The sequence below is a fragment of the Paroedura picta genome, chromosome 2, assembly GCF_049243985.1.
Source record: "Paroedura picta isolate Pp20150507F chromosome 2, Ppicta_v3.0, whole genome shotgun sequence".
In the NCBI taxonomy this organism is placed as follows: Eukaryota; Metazoa; Chordata; class Lepidosauria; order Squamata; family Gekkonidae; genus Paroedura; species Paroedura picta.
The window spans coordinates 96,086,552-96,103,347 of NC_135370.1; the positions used below are offsets into that span (position 1 = coordinate 96,086,552).

Genomic DNA, 16,796 nt, shown 5'->3' on the forward strand with positions numbered 1-16,796 from the left:
TGTGCATAGGCGTTATCTCATTGACTGGTTCCGCATGAAGAATTTTCCCCTGAGCAGCCTATTATTGCTCGCAGGTTTTAGTGCTGCTTCCACATGACTTTGGCAGCAACCCGGAGCTCTCAAGTGGCTGGCATGAATTTTTGTAAGATTTGCTTCCTGATGAAGGAAATAACCAAATTCCTATTTCCGTCATCTTATCGCACTGCAATCTGGGGCGCAAACAAGGGCAAGGCTGTGTGGAAGGAGAAACATGCAACAGTTTCAGTAGCATTTTGCCCGCCCTCGTACCCAACTTCCCCTCTTCATTTCAAGATTGAGAATTAAATAAATAAATAAACGTTAATGACTGGGGAAGGCACTGGCAAACCACCCCGTATTGAGTCTGCCATGAAAACACTGGAGGGTGTCACCCCAAGGGTAAGACATGACTCGGTGCTTGCACAGGGGATACCTTTACCTTTATAGTCCATGTGGACTCGGGACTGCAAAGCTACATGCCCTCAATAAAAATTTGTTCTTCTCACTGTGCTTGGTAATTTGGAATCAGGCACCCAAAACACATTCCTTTGTGTGTTTTTTGGTGGTGGGGTATTAACGGGGAAAGAGGGGGAGGCATTTGATGAAGCTGCTCTCTCCCTATTAGCTTGGTGTCCATAACCTTTCTTTAAATCTTTACGGTGAATACACAATCATCAGGGCCCAGTTACAATGGCCAAAAAATGCTTTGGAGTTATGGCGTTTCCCCATAGCAATGCAGAAGCACATTTTTTCAAAATTAATTCTGGGGCTCAGCAAGGAAGGAAGTTTGAGTCCCCAAAACCATAGCTGTGAAGGGATTGGTGGCTTACCTTGATAGGCAAACCAAGGGGCAGGGAGAGAAGTTCGGGTTGTTCTCTCTTCTGGCTTCCCCACTGCCTCATGGGGAAGCAAAAAAGCACAACGAGGCAGCGGGAAAACACAGGAGAGGTCTCCTGTCAGGAAGCTTTCAAACGCGCAGCTTCCAATTGCACGTTTGCAAGCAGGAAGTGGAGTGCGTTTTACGCCTCCATGTGGAATCGGTCCTTGAACTGGATACCTCTCTTTGTCTTAACCTGAATGCTGCCTTCTGACCCCCTCCTCTCTCTCAGTGTTCTTTGTTCTTCTCATTCTTCACATGGCTTTTCATGGAATCATACGTCCCTGCAGTTCCCTCCTGTAGAAACAATGCCCTCATACTCCCATACACATGATGTCAGATTAGCTGGCCATTTGTGATAGGAAAAGCAGTCTTTAGATTAGGCCTCTCTTTCTCCTTTTGACCTTTTCACCTTAATGTGAATTGAATCTACTTGAATAAATGTTTTTATCTTTTGTGATATACTTCTTGGAAGATTTATTTATTGCTCTCAACATCAAGTTTCTATGACTGGGTGAACTCTGCTATATTAATTGAATATCCCAATAGAGGTAACATAATTACTCAGAGGGAAAGCCCCTTTTTCAAGTACCCATTTTGTGTATCAAGTTACAAGAAAGAATTAAATGGGATTCTGTATCAAAAGTCTGGGAAACAGATTTAAATAGGCATAGATTTGGAGCCACTTAACTTGTTAGATGGAAAGTTCTCATTTGTCAGCCATATTTATCCCCAGAAATAATATTAGTATATGAAGAAGAAAGATGTGCCTAAAAGTGAATTTTTATTGATTTAAAAATTTATGTCCTGTACTATTCAGAGAGTTCTCAAGGTAGCTCACAATAAAATAAGCATGCCAAATACAATAAAATACTAAAAACCACTTAAAATAAGGAGGATAAAATCAAAGGCAGTGCAGCACTAAAAACCAAAAGCAAGGTGAATGCATGCCAGGAAGCCTCAGATAAGCACCAGTTCTAGCTGACATGTATCATGTATATTAAATTTATGGCTCCCATTCATGTTGCATGGCTCACCACAGAAACAAAATGGGAACTCATCTTTCTCAAAGGGCTTTTTATACCCCACTTTCCACTGCCCAAAGGAATGCTAAGTAGCTTGCAAACACCTTTTCCTTTCTTTCCCCTCAACAGATACCCTGTGAGATAGGTGAGGCTGAATGAGTACTAAGAGAACTGCTCTATGAAAACAGGTCTAAGAGAACTTAGCATACCTGGCCTCGATTAGGGCAAGGACCCTTTCAGTCCTGGCCTCTACCTGGTGGAATGAGCTCCCTGAAGAGCTGAGTGCCCTGTCGGAGCTCTCTGGGTTATGCAGGGCCTGCAAGACGGAGCTGTTCTACCAGGCTTATGGTTGAGGCTGGGCTACATACCAGGTGATGAGTGGGTCCTTCCAGATCCTTATACAATCTGGACCCCCAGGCCTACCATCTCTCCCAAACTTACATCTGGTTGCCTTAGCCAGGAATAGATGATCTAAAGCAGCAGTCCCCAACTTTTTTCCGGTTGAGGACCGTCTCCGGGGGTGGGGAGAGCTGCCGGCCCGGGGCCCCCCCGCACATGTGCGTTTTCACCAGCAGATGGCGCTAATGCGCATGCGCAGAGTAGCTGCACATGCTCGTTTTTGCCAGCAGTGGGCGCTAACACGCATGTGCGGCAGCTCCACACCTGCGCGTTTGCGTCTGCTGCCGTGCCAGAGGTCACGCTTGCCTCTTTCCCCCCCCCCCTCTCATAGCAAGAAGCTAGCTGGGCCTCAAGCGAAACGGCCGCTTTGGCGGCCGCTTTGCTTGGGGCCTGGCGAGATTCTCGCTGTGGGGGGTGGAGAGGCAGGCATGGCTGCCGGCGGCCTGGTACCGAGGGCTTCGTGGCCCAGTACAGGGCCGCAGACCGGGGGTTGACGACCCCTGATCTAAAGATTAAGGGCCTAATGAGGATTATGTGATCGCCATCTGTGTTGTTTTTATCTGCTTTATATTTTATTTTTATGGGTTTTTATGTTTTTATTATGTTGTGAACCACCACGAGCCAGTTTGTCTGGGAGTGGCAGGATAAAAGTTCAATTAATAAATAAATAATAAATAAATAAACTGTGACTAGCCCTAAGTCATCCAAATGGCCACTTATAGAGGAGTGGAGAATCAAATTTCCTCCTTCAGACTAGAGTCCTGCACTCTTTAACCACTACAGCCCGCTCATTCTCACCAGCACATGAATAGCACATGAAGAAGCTCTTACACAATTCCCTATTGGTGAATTATGTTTGTACAAATAATATTGCATCAACATGCTTTAGTCTAGTTAACTGTGTACATGCAGGCTCCCTTTAGCTCCAGAGTTCTATCAGCACAATACCACCTACGGAATAGCAAAATCTGAAGTTAGAACCAAATGCAAAAGCAAACCTCATATATTCCAAAAGTCAAAGAGTGGAGATGATCAGAGGGGTCATATGCAAATTATAGCTGAGTGTTTGCTGTACTAGATTTTTTTCAATGACGTGGGTTTCATTAAGATACCATTTGCAGATAGCAAAGCAGCAGTTTCTTTACATGTATTAAATGCATTCTAAAACCTACCTTTGCAAGTTTTCCCATCAAACTGAAGAGTAAATCCAACAGGACAGCTGCAGTGAACACCTGTTGAGGTGTCCTTACAAGTGCGATCACAGCCACCATTATTTACAGCACATGTTTCTAAAGGAAGAAAAAATATCTGGCTTTTGCAGAAGGAAAAAACTAGAATAAGATTTTACAGTTTTTTAATTATTTTATTTATTACTTCATTTATACTATGTCTTTCTTCCCAATGGGGACCCAAAACTACTTACATCCTTCTTCCACTTTATCTTGGCAACAACTCTATGAGATAGGTTAGGCTGAGAATACATGACTAGCCAGCAAGTTTCCATGGTAAACTCAGGATTCAAATCTGAGTCTCCCAAATTCTAGTCAACATTCTACAGCACATTGGCTCTAAAAGTAGCATGTGGAGCTTGTTTATAAAAAAAACTGAATTACTTAAACCATAATGGACACCTTCATTCCTTTGTCAAGTGATATTAACTACATCTTCAAACATTCAAAAAACTGCATATGTGACAGCTATGAGGTTTGAGACATGTCTTACAATCACCCAAGAAGCAAAATCAAAATTTCAGTTGCTTTCAAACTGATATTTTACATTATTGGTTAGGGATGTCAAATGACGATTAAAGGACATACTGAAGTCAAATTCTTGATCTCAGCCACACTATCACCAGCAAACTGAAGTATTTGGGGGCAGAGTAGAACCAGAACAATGAGCACCTAAAAGTCCTTATGTAAAGGAATCTGTAGCATCTTAATGTATTGTTGAATAAGCTTCTATGGATTAGAGCCCATGTAATCAGATGCATGAGATAGACTAGCCCATGGAAACTTACACCATCATAAATCTATTTATCTTAAAGGTGCTATATGATTCCTTTTAGTTTCTGATACAACAAACTACTGTTGCTATCCCGGTAGAATTCTTCACAAAAAGTCTTGGTATCAAGAATTGTATTCTCATATCCTGTCTCAAAGAACAGCATAGCAGGTTGGATCTAGTAAACAGACAGAAGGATTACTGTTAATGCAGTGCAACGTTCCCATCTCCCCCACCTCCCATAGCAGCTTTGGAGCCCACCCCCCAATGCTGCTCCTGGGAACCGTGGACTCCCAGAAACAGCAATTTGGTGGCATTCGAGGTTGCGGTAGGAGGGGGGAATCCAAGTCAGGAATTTAAAGCACTTTCAAGTTATTCAGAGTCCCAGTTTTTCATAGAACAGTATGCTCTCTGATCACAAGATGGAAAAGCAATATTTTCCCTTGTGATATATCTTAAATTACTCACAGACTTCTCTCTAATGATGACAAACCACAGATGCAGTTGTAGCACATTTCAAGTTCCGCAAGACTGGGAAAAGTACTGCCTCTGGGCAAATGCAGGATTCAATGTGTAAGCTTGAGACAGCCAGCACAGGAGACAATATGGTACTGGTTCACACAGGCACTGTTTGCAAATGCCCCTGACACATGCAGAACTTAGAACTTTATGGCATGAAATCAAATGGAGCTCTGATCGACTCTTCAATAGAATGAGTGTTTACAAGAGCACAAATTCTACAAGCTACAAAACATCAAGGAAAATGTTTTTAAACAGCTAGGTTAGGAAAATCATTATCTTTAAAAAATCTGAATACTTTACCCATGAGCAGTCGCCGCTTCACCCGCTTGTCTACATCAGCTCCTGCCGTGGCATTGTTTTCCACTACCTCAGTTGAAGCCTCGTCTCTCTCTAATATTGAAAAAGAGTTCCGTGTGAACAAGAATGGTCACCCAGCACCTCCCAGGGATCAGTAACCCTCAGAGCAAGTGCATAAGTCATAAACAGAAACATTATAATTTGCTGGAAAAGGTTTAAGAGAAATAAAAAGAAATCCTTCTACCAAAGTACTGGACTTATTAGCACAGGACAGAACAATGGTAAGACAGAAGAACTCTTTCAGTCTTGGTACCAAAGATCACTCAGTTGGCAGCACCAGAGATGAAACTGGCTGCTCCACATACACCAAAGGCATGTGCTATTACTGAACAATAGCATGGCAGAAGATGCCAATTCCATTATAAAAATCTATTTTCATCAACTCAGTTGCAAAATACTGATATATATGTGACACAGCGAGTGCAAATGCCATTTACTATTTCATCTACAAATAATTTAGGCAGCTCAGACTTCAAATATTCAATTAATGGACACCAACTACAGTTGATAAATTTAATACACCAAGACCGTTGCAGAGCCGACAACTATCTACGTAGATTTCCAAACTGTCAGTTACCATATTCCTATTTCAGTAAGAGTTACTGGGTCTCGCAGTACCTTACAAACACCACTGTTGTAACTGTCAACACAGAATCATAGAGTTGGAAGGGGTCCACAGGGTCATCTAGTCCAACCCCCAGCACAATTCAGAAACTCACAACTACCTGCCCAGAGTATCATGACCAATACATTTAAGATTAATTCACTGCAAGAGATTAGTACTCCATCTATGAAATTCAAGAGGAAGATTTTAGGATTCAACGGAAGCATAGCATCCCAAATTTTAAAGTTTTATCTTTTAGGCCAGTGGTCCCCAACCCCCGGTCTGCAGCCCGATGCCGGGCCGCGAAGGCCTCGGCGCTGGGCCGTGGCTCCCTCTTCCCGCCCCCCCCCCCCACAGCAAGAAGCTCACCAGGCTGCGAGCAAATCGGCCTCCGAAGCAGCCGAACAGCTTGCGGCCCGGCAAGCTTCTTGCTTTGGGAGGGGGCGGGAAGAGAAGCTTGCCGGGCCGCAAGCTAATCGGCCGCTTTGGTGGCCGATTTCCTTGCGGCCTGGAGGGGCGGGGAGAGGGAGCCGCAGCCGCCGGCATGCCGGCGGCGCAAACGCGCACGCGCAGACTTGCCACGCGTGTGCATTTGCGTCCGGGGGCGCAAACACGCACACACGGCAAGTCCGCATATGCGTGTTTGCGCCGGGGCTGCCGCGCACGCGCAGGGCCCCAGGTCGCCCTCTCCCCGCACCCCAGCACAGCGGTCCGCAGCCTAAGAAAGGTTGCGGACCACTGTTTTAGGCCATTTCCCAATAAACGTCTGACCTATGTCAATGACACCATATATGGTAAAAATGTGCATTTTTTTCAGAGCACAACTCACTATTGAATTCACAACTCATATTCAGAAACTCTCCTTGGCATTCCATTGATTTATCATAGTAAAACTGTTTTCTGTAACTGTATGTTCAATTTTTTTATTTATTTATCTTCCAATTTGCACTCTGCTCCTCCAAGCAGGCCAGCGCAGAATGGCTTCCAACATTCAACATTACAACATAATAAAATCAACATCATGATAAAATTACATTTATCTAGAACTTAAATTGTGCAATAATAACCTCATTTTGCCTGATTATTTGTTGCAGCATGTTTTGATCTTAATGTGATTTCAGATTTAGGGGGGATCCATGTAGATGATGCCCAGTTGATGTTACTCAGAACTAGACTGAAATTGTGGCCAAATCCATTAAAGCAGGATATAAGGGAAAGGCTGGAGAGCCCCAGGGAAGTTCTCACAGAGCCCCAGGGCTCCATGGAGCTCTGCTTAGGAATCCCTGATCCATAAGTCTCCTAATTTTGACATACAGAGTGATGAAGGCTAACTCATGGCTTGGTTTTATTAGTAGCTAGTCTTGGATTCTAAGAATACCTGAGTAGCATTGCCTTCCATGCAGCCAAACTTTTAGTAAAGCAATTACTTTGTTCTCTCATGACTGTTCAGCATACATTACTGATATAATTAATGAGAATCAAAGGGATGCCGAGATATTCTACCCCTTGCAGTTTGTGAAGCTTGCTTCAATGGAATTCCATATAGTGAAATAGTCTGGTCATGTGACTATAAGTCCATTGAAGATTTGTCCCTTGTAACATTCCAGGGCCTGAGATTTGAGAATGAGCACACAAAAATTCTGAGGACCTAACTCATTTATCAGGAAAATCAGTATAAACTAGTACTTCTACTGGGGATTGTGGTGTTCTTATGTATATTATTCTTGTTTTATCTGTTGTTATTCTCCACAAGACAGCAAACCAGGAGCAGCAGCCTACAAGTATAGTTAATAATAGTAATAGTAATAATTATAGTTCATTAACATCTGGAGAGCCACAGTTTGGCCACTGCTAGTATCGCCTGATCTTCTCAGATCTTGGAAGCAAAGTAAGAATGGTACTTGGATGGAAGACGTCCAAGGAAGACTCTGCAAAGGAAGTCAGCGGTAAACCACCTCTGTTTAATCACTTCCCTTGAAAGGCCCTTGCTGGAATTCCCATAAATTGGCTGAGACTTGAAGGCACTTCATACACACATATCTTTCACAGAACATCAGTTCCATTCCCACTCTTGCCTTATAACAGACCATAAACTGATGGATAAAAGGCTAGATTTTGTTTTTATGTGGGCATGGAGGATTCTATTTCAAGTGAGGGCTTAAACCAGAAAATCTGGCTGTAAGGAAAACTGATGTTGATATAGCTATGTTGCTGGCTCTTTCCAGAACATGACTCTTATTCTAATATTACCAAAGCAGTGCAGCTCCAGGGAATGGCAGCCCACAATATTCCTAAGAACAAACTTTGCATATTTTTTTTGTTAGATTTTTATACCACCCTCCTGTAAAGCTCAAGGCGGTTCACATTAAACAGTCTAACAAATAACACAGTCATAAATAACATATCAAGCCCCCAGGGAGGTCAGGTTGGTTCAGGTCATGGAGGGGGTGGCTGAGGGGGGACCAGCAGATGTTGTTGAGTAGGTCATTCATTCAGTCTCCCCAAGGGAAGTTCTAATGGGTAAAGATATATGTGGGAATCCCCATTGTCCAGACAGAAATGAGGTGAAAAGAACCCACAATGGTAGGTGGAAAAGTTTCCTTCCATCCCCACAGTTCCACAGTTTCTCTTTAGAGTTATTCCATAATTAAACTATTTTCACAAGAGATCTAAAAGCATCTTTGAGCCCTCAACTTCATTTTGTCTCAGATGAAAATATTGATGTGGAATGAAACACGCACCAAAAAATCAAATCAAATCAAATCTACACAGCGCAAGCATTACAAGGCAGTTTAACTAACATTCACAATTGGTTAATATTAAATATAAATGTAAAATATTTTCTCAAAACTAGCCATCCATCATCTCTATCCCCAAAGACTTTAAATTTAAGCAAAATGGAAAAGACTGAATTTAAGCTCAGAAGAGTATTTGCACTAGAATCTGGGATACTTCTACCAAAACTATTTTGCCTACAAAATCAAGATTCCCACGTGGCCATGCCAGAAGAGGTGTACTTTGCACTTTAAAAAAATTCAGTTTGGCCTCCTCCAATGTTTAAGGTTAATTTTTTTTAATTAAAAAAAATCATCCATGCAGAAATGACCAATAGCCAAGTCGCAGCATTACAAATGGCAACTGGAACTGAAAAGCATTGAGGTGCTCACAGACCAAGGCAGGTTCTTCCATTGGAATGCACGGTGTACTCTGGATGACATCCACAGACAGGCCCATCTTCAGTATCCTCACATGTATGCTGACAGCCGCCATTCCCATGGTTGCAAGTCACTGAAAGAAAAACATACAGTTCTGCCTCAGAAACATTTACAAAGTCTGTAAAACCTCCATCTTCTGTAATACTATGTATTTGCCTCCAGTACATTTGACATGCTTATAAGGAATTTTAACCTGTATTTTGCAGGCAAGTATGTACTTTGACATAATTAGAAGTTAATTATGCCCAGTGGCAGTAAACAGATTAAAGTATTTTCTTGATTGCTTTTAAGTGATTTAACAATTCAATTAATTTAATGCAATTATATTATTTATGACATTTAAATTGCTTTTATTTTAATGGTATATGATCCGGTGACTCAAAGTAAATAACACAGTAATTCATTATTTCTGAGAATCTTTCATTTATCTTAAATAGCATAGACCAATAAATTATTGTGATTTGATGCCATTTTATAATACGATGCATCAATTAAAAACCATTTTTAGACGACAGCTCTGATTAGGATCCAGTTAGAAATCCACACTGTTGAAGACATAGTGTTCAACCTCATAAAGATAAGCAGTATAAGGGTGGTAAGAACATTTGTTAATCTTTAAGATGCCAGAGCAGCCTTTGCAATTAGTCCTGCAACAGAATGAGAACTATACTTTACACACACCAGCATGAGCCCATGGTTTCCCTAAGAGCCAATAGGGAGAATGATCAAGTAAAATTAGAAACTAAGGAGAGAGCTAAGCAAAGATAAATAACAGAAAGAGAAAAGGGCCAAGATTCTACTTTCCTTTTGTGTGTGATGGTGCTTGGATGAGGGACCTTTTAGAACTGTAGGCAAGCTCTCACACAGGAAACATTACTATGCAGCGCAGTTTTAATGAAGCTACTGTGCTAGGATTTTGATTAATAACAACATTGCAACATTTAATTAGTAAGGCATATGAATCCTAATGAAAAATGGAGGTTTTGTACAGTGACATTTTGAAAATCCACCAGGTCCATTTGATAATTTATTATTTAATCTCCGAAACAAAACGGAAAACCTGGAATGAACAAATTAGCTACAAGAATGCCAGAATTCTACGTGCTCGCTTTGAGAAACCATAAGTATGTGTAGAATGTGGCATACAAACGCAGTCTCGCTGGTTCCTGGCTAGTTCAAATCCAGGTCTGCATTCGCAGGCCACTCCTCCTTTCGGCGCTTCTTTGCAAATATGGGCACAGCCATGATCTTTATTCATGCAGCTCATTCCTTCTGCAGAAACAAAAAAATGGATGCCTTTCAGTGCAGATGACATAGCTTAGACTACATCCCTATATTTCAGTAAATATAAGATAAGTGTGAGCCAATCAATTATGTTACTTAGACAAAATGTATACAACAGGTAACAAAAGCATAATCTCTGACACCACTGTCTTAGAATCATCGAATCATAGTGTTGGAAGGGACCTCCTGGGTCATCTAGTCCAACCCCCTGCCCTATACAGGACATTCTCAATCCTATCGCTCATCCACTGTAACCTGCCACCCCCTTAAGCCTTCACAGAATGAGAATTAATTGCTATTCTCTCCTTTTTTAACATATTTGTATCTCATCCTTTTTCTAAGTAAAAATGATATAAATGGAGATATAAGGTTAGCTGGGCTGGGAGATGGTGATTAGCCCAAGGATACTACGTGAAAATTATGCCTGACCAGGAATTTGAATGCAGAACACCTTATGTCAAGTCCAACTTTCTATTACCTAAATCTTACTGGCTTCTTATATGTTTATATAGCTGCATTTCTTACTCCACTGTTTGATTAAACAAGGAACCACAAATGTAGCTAGTTCTAGTTAAAATTCAGTTTTAAAACATAAATATAAATCAAAAGCAATCTGTAAACCGCTCCGCGGTTATAAATAAAAGAGTAAGGGCAAGTTGGGAGGAGTTAGGGCAGGCTCTGTCCGGGATAAAAACTCAGAGGGGCGAATCAGGAGCCGCTTTGCGGCTCCTGATTCGGCCCTCCAAGTGTCAATCCTGGACCAAGGAGGCAATGGGGAGGCGCATGAAGTGCGCCTCCCCATTGCCTCCTTGGCTGCCATACACAACGCTTCGATGCGGGGAAAGGAGCAGGGACGCCACATCGAAGACACAGCGGCCCTGCTCCTTTCCAGCCGCACGTCCTCAACACTTCGACGGGGAGCTGGGCAGCGATGCCACGGTCCCAGGATGCCTTCCGCCTCCCACCTACCCACCGCCAACCTCCAGGACCCTGCTGCCGAAGGAGGAACAAGCTCGCCCACCGCCCGCTCTCAACGCCGCCCGCTGGTGATACCCCCCTCCCTTCCCTCACTACCCCCCAACATCTCCCCCTTCGCCGACTCCCCCGCGCTTCCCCCCCTAAACCCTACCCCCGCATACCACCCTGAGCCCCGCCACCCACCCACACACACTCAGACAAGACCTTACCCCCTCAGAGACCGGCCCCTTCTCCCCCGGCACTCTGCAAGCCGCGGCAAAGGCGCCGTCAGCACGCCTCCGAGCAGCCGCCGACCCAACGTCCCCGCGCCTCGCTGACGCTATTGAGCCTCCACCTCAGAACACAGGTAGGCCGCAAGACGACCAGAAACCCGGCCCACCGGAAGCCTTCCGCACTACACCCCGGAGACGAGGATGCCTGCTTTTGCAACCCACGCCGGCCCTGGGTGCGCAAAAGCCTTTGGAACTCGGCCCCGGGGGAGGGAACCTCTAGCGCCCATTTTATTTAAAGATAAAATGGGCTTTAAATCTAGTCTTGATATAATGTGAGTGACAATTTAATAAGTGACAAGTGGAGTACCCCAAGGAGGGCCTGTGTTGTTCAGCATATTTATAAATTATTTGGATGAGGGATTAGAGGGGATACTTATTAAATTTGCAGATAATACTAAACTGGGAGGGGTAGCAAACACAACTGAAGACAGCAACAGAATACAGATGATCTTGATAGTGTCAAGAAGTGGGCTAAACTGAAGAAAATGAAGTTCAATAGGGACAAATGTAAAGTTCTGTATTTAGGTAGGAAAAACCAAATACACCAATATAAGATGGGGGAGACTTGTCTTGGCAGTAGCATGTGCAAAAAGAATCTAGGAGTCTTAGTAGACCATACACTGAACATGAGTCAGCAGTGTGACTCAGTGGCTAAAAAGGCAAATGGGATTTTGGGCTGTATCAAACGGAATATCGTGTCCAGATCACGAGAGTTGATGGTACTGCTTTACTCTGCTCTGGTTCGGCCTCACTTGGAGTACTGTGTTCAGTTTTGGGCACCCCAGTTGAAGAGGGATGTTGACAAACTGGAACGTGTCCAGAGGAGGGCAACAAAGATGGTGAGGGGTTTGGAGACCAAGACATATGAAAAAAAGGTTGGGGAGCTTGGTCTGTTTAGCCTAGAGAGGAGATGACTGAGAGGGGATCTGATAACCATCTTCAAGTATTTAAAAGGCTGCCAAATGGAGGATGGAGCAGAATTGTTCTCTCTTGCCCCAGAGGGACAGACCAGAACCAATAGGATGAAATTAATTCAAAAGAAATTCCATCTAAACATCTGGAAGAAGTTCCTGACAGTTATAGCGGTTTCTCAGTGGAACAGGCTTCCTCGGTAGGTGGTAGTTTCTCCATCTTTGGAAATTTTTTAACAGAGGCTAGATAGACATCTGATGGAGAGGCTGATTCTGTGAAGGCAAAGGGGTGGCAGGTTACAGTAGATGAGCGTAGATGATGTGAGTGTCCTGCATAGTGCAGGGGAGCTGGACTGGATGACCCATGAGGTCCCTTCCAGCTTTATGATTCTAAGATTCTATGATTCTATGAATCTAATTTATTTGGGGGCTAATTACAGAGTAAAATTATTATATCAAAGTGATGGTTGCCATGACATTTTAAAGGTTAACTACAGTAAATATGCAGTGGATAAGGTTCCTGGCCATTGTCCCCAAATATTTATTTGTTTGTTTGTATATTTGTATCCCACCTCTCCCGACAACTGCTGGCCTGAGGCGGCTCACAGTAAAACAATTAAATACAAGCTGATGTATCAACAATTAAAACATCCTCAACCACAATTAAAACAATCTAATATGAACATCATCAAGTTGATGAAAACAATACAAAAAGAAAGCCCGTTGTTTACCACATTTCTCATGTGGTGAGATTTCCCATAGCTATAATAGGGCAAGAACCCAGAGTTGTAATTCCAGGCACCCTTTCCCCGGCCTCAACCAAACACCTGGCGGAAGTGCTCTGTCTTGCAGGCCCAGCGGAACCTTGATAGCTCTGTCAGGGCCCTTACCTCTCCCAGGAGCTCATTTCACCAGGTTGGGGCCAAGGCCAAAAAGGCCAGGTGGATTTCCCGGGGGCCCAGGATAACCAGGAGGTTCATATCCATAGAGTACTTTATGGGGGCATAGGCAAACAGGCAGTCCTGCAGATAGGTAGGACCCAAGCCACATAAGGCCTTAAAGGTCAGAACCAAAACCTTGAACTTGATCCGGAAACAAACTGGTAACCAGTGCAGTTGTTTCAGCACAGGCTGAATACGGGTCCTCCAAGGTGTCCTAGTGAGGACCCTCACAGCCGCATTCAGTATCAGCTACAATTTCCGGGTCAGGGAAATATGCAAATCTTGCTTTCAAACATTATGATGTTCACTAAAGACACATAGTGAACATGCTGGAAACATGACTGCCATTCTTTCATGAACATGAAACTTTGGTTAGATTCTATGCTCTCTAAGTTCTATGCATCTGTTTTTCACTTAGACAAAAGGGGTATCTAGCCTGAGAAAGGGATCATTCTATTTGTTGAGACTTATAGGGGAGAAATGGCTTGCTCTAAGCACACTCATACTTCAAGGTAGCTTCTTGCATCAAAAATGGCATGTGATTAGTTTAAGGTCACCAAGTGAACACCATGTCTTAGATGATGTCTAGATTGATATATTTATTACTGGAGACCACATCCAGTTCTGTTTCATTATCTTAGCCTACAGATATGTCCATCTGAACCAAGATACTGAAGAAACACTGCCTCTTGCCCAACAACCTCCTACATTAGTGAAAGACAGCCTGATTCCTTTAGGATGTTATTATTTTAAATGTGTTTTAAAAGTTCCTAAATATATGACCTATTCTGTGTAGCTCTCTAGTATCAAATATCACATTATAACAGTGCCATTAACACGTGTTTAATTGAAGGCTTTCTGTACATTCAGACATCCATGCTGTGTCATTCATTGGCTGAACAGAATTTAGTAGAAACAAATGGGCTATGGATGAGGAAGAATAAGTCTCATCAGTTGGCTTTTCTCTCTACCGGGAGCCTCAAACATTTCATCTCTGACAGTTTACAAGTTGTTAAGACTCTGGCATTCAAAATGATTTGCTACACATGGTATTGGTCCTGATAAAAGATATTACATTGTTTAGGATTACTTTGAGGACAAACATGGCTACCTACAATGTCTACTGAAAGTTTTGGTACAGGAAAAGGCCAAAAGCAGTAATTGAATTGTTTTGTATACAACAGTTTTCATTTATTTCCCATTCATACTGGATTGTCAATTCACACTTTCTGAAGCTGCTTTTGATGAAGATCTGAAGGATGGGTGCATCACTATATCCAATGGATATATAATAGAAGGACATCTATCAAAATCTATGGACATTTTCAAAATCATTTCTGGAAAATCCTCTGCACAAATGCAGAATGACTGAGTAGTTTGCACATACACAATTCATTCATTCATAAATATTATGGTCCACGATATCCATAATGTGTAATAACACAATTATCAACTGTATGGAAACCTGTTGGATTTACCTACAAATTCATCAATTTATTTGTAGAACTGCTCCCATCAACTTTTCATATTTCTGTTGTTCTACCATAATATTCATTACCCAAAGAAAATAGAAGGCATGCTTTTGGAAAGAACTGTAACATTTTAATCAGGCATGCTGTCTTCTTTCTTTCTGGCTTTGGTAGCTTTCTTCTAGAAAAAACACTTTGAGCAACAAAGAAGTAAACTGCTCTTCTGTTTTGATTATTCTGGTCTATTGGCTTCTTGATTCCTTTCCCACAGTGAGAACCATCCAGAATATACAAAAGAACCTAAAGATCACCACATGAAAGCTGGCAATCACTATTATGCTGTCAATCAAGGTCTTTGCATAACAGTAGATCACAAATTAGCCTTATTAACTCTGGTGTTCTGTGGCATTTCAGAGTTTCAACATGCCATGTGATCTGTCTGTTAGCTAAGAGGTGTTTAAAATGTATTAAGAGAATTAAGAGCTTAGCTTCTGTTAACAGTGTAACTTCGCTGGGTGCATTCTGAAACCAACAGAGACATCATTCAAACAGGTACTTTGGTAAAGTCCATTGAACTCAAACTCTCTTCAAATGCTTAATTAGGATTTGCTTGGTTTGAATCTAACAAAAATCTTCATTATTAAAAGGTTAAAAAAGGAGACAGTAATGTCAAAACAGACTGCATTTAAAAACAAAAACAAAAGCATCCTTTGTTTCATTAAACCCTCTTTGACTGAATTGTAAAACCAACTGTCTAAGTAAACATTATTTGTGTAAAGAAAAGTTGATCAAAATATATTAAAATCCCTGATTATAAACAAAATGTCAAAAATCTGTGTTCTAGTATATTTAAGATCAACTGCCTGAAACACATAAAACTGTAGAATGTATGATATGCGTATTTGAAAAACATATTACTAATGTGCCATTTTTCTACAATTGTATTCTTTGGACCTCTAAATGAAGATTTTCTCCCCCCAAAAAAATTATTCTCCCCATTCCCAACAAGAATCCACAGGAAAATACAAGGAACAGTTATCAATTTGTTCTATATTCAAATTAAGTTTTTAAAAATTGAAAAATGCTCCTGTGCCAATAGGCTCCTAATATCTCAGCTGAAAACGATAGTGTGAACAGAGATTTTCTAAATGGTTGAACATAAACAGGCAGGTTGGTTCTCTTTTACCAATCATATCTTTAATAATTCCTCCTTGAGACCTATACAAGAGCTACATGTTAGACTTACATATCTTTGACCATTAAAGAGTATTGTAATTTTTAAAATCTTGACAGGACAAGTATAGAAACATGCCACTAGAATTAGTCCTTACAATTTTTGTGTGAAAAAAATTGATGTACTTCTTTTTTTTTTAAACTTGCATTCTAGATTCCTGATGCATCTTTAACATAGTGACTACCAAATAAACCTAGGCATTGAGAAAGACTATCTGACACAGATAGTATTAGATGAGCTAGAAGAGCCTTGTCCTTCTCATCTTTCCAAACTGAAATGGTTTTGAAAAGGAACAGGACAATCCTTCTGTCACATCCTAACATTTGCCTTTCCTCATGCCAGATTTAGGCAGCATTAGATGGAATGGCCATTTATGAATGGCTTGGTCCATCCCTTTCTACTGCCTCCCTCAAGTACTGGTACCTTGCACTGCTTTTAAAATTTTAAAACAGAGTTCCTCGTATCCTTGCACAAAATGTACCAAAATTAGAAAAGGATAAGCAGAGACCTCCCAGTAATGCCCTTCCCATGCAGGCCCCAGACACGTTCCTTCTTTCCTGCTTCCTTCTCTCCTTGCCACACACCAGCCAGCCAACATTTGCCCTTCTCCACACCTCCATCTTCAGCTTTCCTCTCCTTCCTAGCCAAGAAGAAAACCAAGCTAACAATGGCAGAAATGGGCATTTCTT

General features: G+C 41.9%; 1 protein-coding gene across 3 annotated transcripts in view; it reads right to left on the reverse strand.

Moving 5' to 3' along the window:
* SCUBE2 (signal peptide, CUB domain and EGF like domain containing 2) overlaps positions 1 to 16,796 on the reverse strand; it is a 77,514-nt gene that overhangs the window by 40,352 nt on the left and 20,366 nt on the right. For all 3 annotated transcript variants that reach the window (XM_077321762.1, XM_077321761.1, XM_077321763.1), the window contains exons 5-8: positions 10,165 to 10,290; positions 8,975 to 9,091; positions 5,143 to 5,232; positions 3,492 to 3,608 (exon numbers count right to left, since the gene is read on the reverse strand). In XM_077321762.1, the coding sequence (XP_077177877.1) occupies positions 3,492 to 3,608; positions 5,143 to 5,232; positions 8,975 to 9,091; positions 10,165 to 10,290 (450 nt within the window). The remainder of the gene's footprint in view (positions 1 to 3,491; positions 3,609 to 5,142; positions 5,233 to 8,974; positions 9,092 to 10,164; positions 10,291 to 16,796) is intronic.